General features: G+C 53.9%; 1 protein-coding gene across 1 annotated transcript in view; it reads left to right on the top strand.

Annotated features, from left to right (window-relative positions):
- LOC128268162 (protein still life, isoform SIF type 1) overlaps positions 1-6484 on the top strand; it is a 56224-nt gene extending 49740 nt beyond the window's left edge. The window contains exons 26-30 of the mRNA XM_053005187.1: positions 42-213; positions 287-473; positions 544-697; positions 768-871; positions 6405-6484. Of these exons, the coding sequence (XP_052861147.1) occupies positions 42-213; positions 287-473; positions 544-697; positions 768-871; positions 6405-6484 (697 nt within the window). The remainder of the gene's footprint in view (positions 1-41; positions 214-286; positions 474-543; positions 698-767; positions 872-6404) is intronic.
- Positions 6485-9526: the final 3042 nt, after the last annotated feature.

Raw genomic sequence — 9526 nt, 5'->3', positions numbered from 1 at the left:
GTTTGCTGTTCCGGGCTCATCCGGTCGTTCGCTTCTTTCAGTACCGCCGAGTTCCGCAATGCGTTCCTCAAGACAATCCGCCAGATCATACGGGAAAGTGTCCGCAATATGTCGATACCGTCGCTGAAGAGCATGGGCGGCAGCACCAACTCGATGACGGGCGTCGGAAGTTCGTCCGGAAACTCGCAAACCCTCGAGCGGCCCAAGCAGCAGGTTCGTAACACCCGGACCCGGACGAGTTCGGGGGGCGCCTCACCCACTAACACTGCTCTCCCTCCGCCGGTAGGCCCAGATTATGCCCGGTTCGCAGACGCTTGGCAAGCCGAAGAAGTCGAAGATCAACCAGCGCCACTCGTCGGGCAACATCGACTATGACAACACGACCTCCGGCAGCCAGGAAGCGGACGACCCGCCGGTTCCGCAGTACAGTGGCCAGTTCCGGATGCGCAGCAAAACGGTCGGCGACGTCGGAGGTAAGTAACGTCGGGCCAAGTGAAGCATCCTAGTTCACCGTAACCATAATGACGTTTGGCCTGTCTTCAGAGCAAGTAGCCGCCTGCCGGCGAAACATGAGCGAGCGGGAGCGGGAGGAGAAGCCGGATCCGGGCACGAAGTCGGAGGGCGAGGACGACTCGCAGCAAGGCACGGTGAAACCGAAGTCGTCGCTCGGCAAAACGCCCAACCATCTGACGCTGAGGTAAGCCCTCTGAAGCTCTGACCGCTGATTGCAAGCGATTGACCCGCTGTCCTGTCCACCACCTCCGTAGCACCACCTCGACACTGTCCGTGGGCAGCACCGGCAGCCAGGCCCGCCTGATCCAGTCGTCCCATCCGCCGGCCACCTACCATCCGGTGCTGATGAAAGACCTAGGTAAGCGACCCTCTCCCAGTAGCGATAAGAGTGTGGTAGAGCTGTTCGAGCCGTCGGCGGCGATGGCGGAGGTTAGCGGGTCCGGCGGGCAGCAGCGCCCCGCGCCCGACTGTGGGGACTGTGCGATCGACAAGCACCTGAAGAACCTGAACCTCGACAGCTTGATAGAGACGGACATTGTAGAGTACATGGAGAACCTGAGGGAGCGCCACCTGGCGAGTGAGGCCCCGGGGCAGGGAGCCGGCGGGAGTGGCAGCAATCAGGGTCAGGGTCAGCTCGCGAAACCGACCATACTGTCCGTGGTGGCGTCCCCGCAACCACTTTCACCCCCGACGGACGCACCCCACACCCCATCTTCACCACGATCACCAACGACACCACAGACACACGCGAGCACTCAGTCGTCTCCACCGATCACCGCACCGCAGACCATTTCTCACTCTCCCAAGCAGCCGTCGTCGTCGTTGAAATCCACCACCGTTGACCAGCTTGAGTCGCCATCGCAACCCGGCCCCGAAATGTCATCCAGCTCCGGGTCGGGCACGGGCGATGACAGCTGCTCGGAGAAACCCGCCCGGGAAGCGCCCGACAGCGGAAGTGGCCACCGGGAACAGCACTATCTGCTGAGTGCCTCGTCCACCACGTCGTCGCCCGACGGAACGCTCAGCCCGAAGCTAGAGAAGGCCAAGTCGCCCAAACGCCTGAAATCGGCGGTCGAGCGCGAGAAGAGCCCGATCCGGATCATCAAGATCAAGTCACCGCGCAACAGCATCGACATCGAGCGGCACGTACGCATCGAGAAGAGCCCCGACCGGGCGCTGCGCCGGGCCTCGAGCCCGGCCGCCTCCGTGGCCTCCTCCTCGGCGGCCAGCTCGGCGGCTACCAAGAAGACCACCGAGGGCATCCTGAAGAAGCAAAAGCAACCGGCTGGCGGCGGAGTGGCTGGTGGTGGGATCCTCAAACGCTCGGCCAGCCCGTCCGGGCTCGGGAAGCCATCGGAGAGCTCGGACAGCACCGCATCCCGGACCGACGCGAACCTCTCATCCGACTACGAACAGTACCAGTCGGCGACGGGCAATGACCGGCGGTGCTACCTTTCGCTGTCGAGCGAGTATCTGGGCGTGGAAAAGGACTATCCGCACATCTACCAGAACACGCGCGAGGAACGGGTACGCCGGGCAAAGCGGAGTGCCTCAGTGGGCAGCGCGGAACGGATGCGGGGCTCCCAGGAGGGCGGCTACGAGTCGTCCTGTGGTTACCCGACGCCCAACACGAGCTTTGAGGCGCCGTCGTCGGTGGAGGGTAGCAGCAAGAGGCAGCGGTACAGCGTCAGCTCGGAGCGCTCCCCGCCGACCAGCATCTACAGTCGGGACGTGTCGCCGAGCCGTTGCTACGCCCGTGGACTGTCACCGCAGACCTCCCTCACCCGAGGGTTATCCCTATCGCCGCAGGCATCCTTCAAGGGCATCTCGCCGCAGAGCTCCTTCAGCCGGGGTCCATCACCACGCGGAGCGTCTCCGATGCGGGGCAACTACTACCGGAGTGGCTCCCCTCCGCAGCAGCAGCAGCGCTACGGACGCCGGTTGTCACCGCAAACGTCCGTCTACAGTAGCCGCGGTCCATCGCCGACCCGATCGAGCTACGGACGTGGACTTTCGCCCCAGCGTCGTGGCAGCCGGCACTACTCACCGCCGCGCGGAGCTATCTCCCCGCAACGGTTCTACAGCCGGGTGCCGTCGCCCGAACGGCACTACGAGCGACGCGATCCGATGCCGTACCCCAAGAGCTACAGTCGGGGCGCCTCGCCGCCGCGCATGTACCGCCTCACGTCGTCCCGGTCCATCGACAGTTCGTCCTTCCTGGACTACGACCACAACCCGAACCTGCACTACGCACGCATCGAGCACGACCGGCGAGCCTACCAGCAGCAGCAGCACCAGCAACAACAGCAACAGCAACTCTTCCAACAGCAACAGCAACAGCAACAGCAACAGCATCAGCTGCATCACCAGTACCCGGCGCAATCGCACGCCTCTTGCGTGGAGTGCCTCATGCAGGACATGAAGCCTCCACCGCAAAAGGCGCGCGCACGGCAGAGCCGTGCGCGGAAGAAGTCGTCCCGGGCGAAGCTGTACCATCAGGCGAGCTTCGAGAAGTCGCCGTCCTTCGATCACGACGAGATCCACGTCTAAGCCGAACGCTCCCAAACGCACACCCTGGCAACCCAACAACACCACACAACAACCCTCCCCAGAACAACATGGCTTCGTAGCAGTAAAATCAAAACTTAATGTAATCAAAAATAGCAAAGCGAAGAAATAGTAAACCGAGCGAGCAGAACGGAAATTGAGTGAGAGAAGAACAGGCCACCTTGGAAGACCTCAATCAAAACGGAACCGCAACTATAGCTAACGCAAACCGCATAACGCATAGTAAGCAAACAAACAATGGATAAACAATAGATAGAGGAAACATGATAACCACATCGCACGGATGGAACGATGGAACTCTCCAGCCGGCCAGGAATCAAACGTCAAAACAATCTACAACCGGGCGATGGCGACCGGGCTGCTTCCGTTTTCCCGAACCCGGATTTCAACGACGACGACGACGACCTTCGATGCCGCAACTTCAGCCAATTCTTGGTCCCGTCCTGCTTAATCCCGGAAGCAGGAGTCTTCTTTTCCCACACGGGCGGAGAGGCCGATATTTTTACGGCCAGTTCGAACTCTTCAAACTATTTAACTGGCCAGAAATTCTGGGCGGTGTCTGTCGATCACCGGAAAACCCCACATTTTTGACTCGGTCGATCTAGTCGATCGAGTTGCGGGAATCTATTGCTCCTACTGGCCGGAGTGGGCGGGAGAGAGGAGAGAATGTTATCTGCATACATACATATACGTAACCACACGTAAACACCATAATCAAACCAGAATACAAAAAAAACACATGTTAACCGCATAACTAGTAGCGAACAGTAAATAAATAAGCCACACCACCACACAGCCAGAGTATACAGAACTTTACCGATCGTGCTGCAGCAGGGACAGGCGGCAGGCCAGGCTACTATCGAAAATAATAATAATTATAATAATAACCGACACTAGGGAATATTCTAGCCAAAAATACTCGTACTCTCGTATCTCGTAGCCAAGTAAAACCAGTTGTCATACAGGTGAGTTTATATACATAATACTACTAGCATACTAGCGAAGCAACTCCCGAGTAGGAACCCGTTTTGGGCACTGCGATCGGGCCGACCGTCGACGAGAGCGCCCTCCCCGGAACCGCGTCAGGGACGTTGTAGGCAAATCAAATTCTTAACCGACCCGTTTTAAAACCCAAAAGCAATCTAGTAGCAAGCAAGTGTGACCCCGAATGACCCGTTCAACTCTCACACGCACGCACGCACGCACGTGTGTTGGAGGACATTAAAAAGTTGTGATTTTGTGCCAATTATCTTGTAAGCGAACCGTGTGCGTGTGTGTGGAACCGTTTATAGCGTATACCTTATATTCTGTGACTGTGGCGGGTGTATTGGCCGATAAACCTATATATGATAAACGATTTTAACCGACTTCACGCCCTCCCAACTAAAACAATGACAGATACTAAGAACCGAAATAAACGCATCAAAAAGTGGCCGCCAGCCAGCCAGATACCGGACAATCGTGCCACAATTCGGGGAGGGTCCCCGTTTAACGTTACTTTCCCGTCGGGTTAGTCTAGTCTGTTGTTAACTTGTTAACGTTCCGTTTCGTCCGGAACCGGCAAGCCAACCCGGCCCCGTCGCCCGGGAATTAGATAATCGATTATGTAAACTTTATAGCAAAAAGGGTTAGCTCGGGTGCGCCTTGCGGTGATCTTTTTTATCAACAGTTAGAGCGTAGATAGTGGTGCCAATAAACGAGTGTTTTCCTTCCGATGGTTCCGGCGGTTACCTTTTGCTTTCGGCAGCAGCGGAACCCGCACGAAACACGACTGCGTCCTGCGCACGAGCCGAGCGCGTACTTTACGAGATTTCTATTTTTCTACTATGCATCTTTTAACGCTTGATCGCAACTCGGAGAATGGTGTCCAGAAGCTAGGCTAGGCTAGGCTAGGCTAGAGTGAGGAGCAATCAGGCCACGGAACGTTACGTAACTTGATAGAACTTCCTTTCCATCATATTCGGGCGAGGTCCGGCGAGGCGTTTGGTTAGCGAACAGCAACAAGAGTCTTTTCATATTTCTGCCCCATTGTTTCCGCTTTCACTGAGAACTTTATGCGCCCCAAAAACAGAATCGCGAGGATCACGAGGATCACTGTTTTCAAAGCAAACAGGGCAAACTATTTTAGAGCGATTAAGCGCTCCGTAGGTTAAACGAAGGATGTTTCGTAGTTGAACACACAATCCTGAACACACACGACACGGACACAGACACATACAGAGACACCAACACGAACAAGCGACCGGGAATTGATGCTTGAGGAAACGAGGAAAAGCCTTACGAGCTGGACAGAGTCCAACCGAACAGCGCAAGGGGTTGCTCCGTAAGACAACCCCTTAGGTCCGTAGCCTGTGGAATGCTGCTAGTAGAGTGCCCCGATCGGTAGCCGCGTAGCAGCGCAGGGATTCGACTCCTTGTTCGCTTAGATAGCCCCCCCCGGTAGAGACTTCCCGCCGTCCATCCTCACACACACAAAGAGACGAGCCACGAGTGGCGCAGGCGAACAACGAAAGTGTCTGTTGGGTTAACACACTATCCCGCCAACGATCCTTCCCTACTTTCCGCTTTCGTTGATTCCGACGGTGCTGGCATTTTATGTTACTTCCCGATCCAATGATCATTTAACCCGTTCTTTCAGCAGCATCCGTTTGTCAGAAGCTTCCGTTGTCGTCCTGGTTTTGTGTTTCCCTTGATCTTAGAGTTTCTAGATTGTTTCTTCGTAATTGTAATTGTAGAGCATCCACCCGTCTTAGAACGGAGATTAGTCTTCCATTCCGTTTAGTCCCAGTTGATTAGTGGCATTGTAGTGTAGTGTCATAGAGGAACGTTTATGATACAGCAAAGTACTTCTCTTGAACTTTCACGCCAAGCGTAGCATAGACCACACATTTCAAAACTTCCCCCAAAAAGTACGCACGGCCATGGGCCGGTCACCCCAGGCAAACCAAAAGCTGGTGAGGTGAGGTGAGCCAATTGCTAAGTTTTTTTCCCCCGATCCTCACGATCATCCCCCCCCACGGGTTAATCGTTATGACCGTAACCATATCACATTCATCACCATCCCATGTTAACCTCCCGCTGACCCGCACCCACTACAGTAGGTTTTATGTTAAGTTAGCTCAAATTGGATCAACAACCGGACAACAAACCCCACAAAAAAACAAATCGATACTCAAAATACCATCCAAAAGAAGCGAAAGCCAATCAAAAACCGCCCGCCAAATTTGGAATCAAATCAATCAAAACCCCGTTCAAACCACAAACCATTCGAAAACAAACAATTTCATTAAATCTGGCCATTTGTTTTTCTTTTTCAATTGTAGGATCCCCGGTGTGGAAGCCTAGAGACATGATTAGTTTAAGTGACGCCCCGTCAACATCACGTAAAGACGAAAGTAAATAACTTTTCTCGTAATCATCCTCTCTCTCTCGGTCGAGTGCGAGTGTGCTAGTGTGTGTATGTAGCCAAAGGGACAAAGACGCGAACAGAAAGCACTGCCGGGCAACCCCAGGGCAACAGTTCAAGCTATCGGCACCCTTGGCGCGGGCGCGGCCAAAACCAACCAACCAACCAGGCCAAGTGGCCGACCACCAAACCAACAAACCAACCAAGGCAAAATGCGAACAAATGTCTTCAATGGTCTTCAGGGCAGCAGAGGGCTCTGGGACCTCCACCTTCGCTGTCGCGGATAGTGTGGGGATCCCTTCGCGACATAGCCGGGGTTTTGTTGGTGTCGATCGCCGCCAGTCAGCGAGCCGCAAGCAATGATAGATCGCGAGTCAGTTTTTAGATATTCGACGACCCACACAGCGTACTTCTCTGTTCGTTCTCGTGTTACGAGCACATTGCGTTGCGTGGAACGGCATTAGAAGGCATTAACCTAAACAAAACACACACATACACTCACCAAAAAGGGGGTTTGTTCGCGCACCATTTAAGCGGCAAGTAGGACTTTCTCACTCACCGTTAGCCCCCCCGATTAAGAAACGGTAGCTCATTACGAAGCGGTAGCTTTTTTCTAACGCGCGCTACATCCTTAGAGAGATCCCCCCGATCCGAGCAAACGCAGGACCGTTGGGGCTCTGTGCACAGCACACGATCACCCACACACACTCACACCCACACGTACACACACACACACACACGTAAGAAACCTACGTCAAAAGCAACCTCTAACACGAGTCTACGAGTTATTGAATGATATTCATTTCATTGTTCAAACAGCAGCAGCAAAACAAACAAAAAATACAAAAAATATCAGATTGATGCAAGAAATTAGGAGAATAATAAGCGATTTTCACAATTTAACACACAATGTAACGTAACCGAACGAACTCTAGTTCCCGTGAGCGGCAACGAGGCAGGATGTTAGGTTAGCACGAGGGCACCGTTCGATTATTCGGTGGTAGAGGCGCATTACGCAGGACGATTAGGAAAATGTAAACGTGTTTGTATTAAATGGTAAATGAGTGAACCCTGTTCCGGTAAGGAAAAGCGATTCGCGCGGTAGCAAGCAACATCCATACAACCCTCAAAACACACTCTACCACACAGCCATCGGACAGCAAGGACATGACGAGGACGAACTCACCATGAACTCACCACGGCATCCGAACGAAGCGAGCGCGTAGAAAGAGGGTCGGCACTGTAGAGGGACAAAGGGAGCGAAAGCGAGCGAGAGAGAGACTCTCCGAGTCGGTCAGAGTCTGTTTCGTATATTTTTTCGATCATTTTTAACCCCCGAACAACAATTCTAAACGTTGGAACATCAGCGCCCGACAACGGCAGGCAGGGCAGGAGATCCCAGCGGGCGTTGTTGTGTTCCGTACTGTTTCCCGCTAATGGGTGGTGGTGGTATTAGTAGTTTTATTTCCCATCGGACCCTCGTAAATAGTAAATAATCGGCCCGCTGCTGCCCGGCAGATTCCGAGTGGCACACACCTAACGAACTGAAACCGAGTAACCCGACATGTAACCAAGATATTAAATAGAAACGCGAGAGCTGCCGGCTGCCGAATTTGATAACCGGACGCTTTGGTGCGTGGGCGGGAGGGGGGCGGTCGAAAATAAAATAAATATGTTAAAAGCGGAAAATATTGCAGCTAGAAAACCGAATCATTCAAATAGAGAACTCAGCACGAAGAGAAACGGCGAGCGAGCAGAAGAAAAACCTACAATTTACGGGATGGAAAAGGGAATTGAATTTTATAACAAATAAAAACAAACCCAAAAAAACCACAGACACACCGCACGCACGCACACACACAAGCGTGTGGCCCCCCAAAAAAAAAACAACCGAGTTTAGCGTCGCGATCCGTAGCGCCCGGGATCCGATCGGCAGGCAACATCGTCTCGATCCCCCCGCGGCGATCGATGACCGCATTCTCTCTCTCTTTCGGGACGGGACGCTGCAGAGAGAGCCCTTGAAAACCAATGGGCATCAAGTAAAGGCGGAAGGATTAAGGCGAAACCAAAATACACTACAGCAAATATAAGAGCAACTCTATACAAAAATTACTAACACTACTAAAAACTACTAATACTAATACGATTATTATGATTACTATACATTCCCAAAGCCCCACACACAACCACACCTCCGCCACATGCGCACACACACACACTCACACAAACCGATGTACTAACCCCCAAAAAGGCGTAGGCTCAGTGACCGCCAAGCATTCCATCACGTTTACCTTGGCCCTCCCGCCGGGGCAGGGGCCTGTTGTGGCCCTGTGCAAAATGTTGTGGCCCGAAGCCCGAAGCTCCCTTTGGAATGTGAGTGCGCCCCCGACGTTCGTTTCATTCACCTTCACCACCAAACTGCTGGCCGATACGTGTGCGCGTGGATGGCCAAATTTTCTACTCCCGGCTTCCGGTACTAAACCCCGTTAAGTAGCACATCGCGGCACCGACCGCAGGACAGTTGACAGTTTGGAGAGAAGAGTATATTAGTTAATTCGCGGGTCACCCGCCCGGGGCGCTTGGCCCGGAAGTTAAGAAGATTTTAAAACTAACCGCTCGACCGCTCGATTGAAACCTCTCGGGGTTTCGAGCGGTTCCGTTCAGTTCGGGTCGGTTTAGCGCGCACGTCTTACGTTTCGTTTCGTCGGGCCAACATCGGGCCAGCCTCTAGCACACACACACCCTGTTTACACCCTGTTATTCTAAAAACACTGCACGTCCCGCACGTGCGCAAGCGAGACGCGAATCGAAACGAGCCACGAATCGAAACCAAAATGCGACGGCATCACCAAACTAAAACATTGAACCTTGTGCCAATTATTCGTAAGATAACTAGCGACGGAAGCCCGCACTCTCTCGCTGTCTCTCTCGGGCCAGGCCAGGCGTTTGGGCAACCAAACCCACCGGCGGAACACGGCCCGGCCCGGAGAGAGGCGGGACGCGGCGTGGCGCGGCGCACGACCCCTGAAGGGGGTCGGC

This window comes from Anopheles cruzii, chromosome 2 (assembly GCF_943734635.1).
Source record: "Anopheles cruzii chromosome 2, idAnoCruzAS_RS32_06, whole genome shotgun sequence".
Taxonomy (NCBI): Eukaryota; Metazoa; Arthropoda; class Insecta; order Diptera; family Culicidae; genus Anopheles; species Anopheles cruzii.
This window is presented reverse-complemented; position numbering and strand designations above follow the sequence as displayed.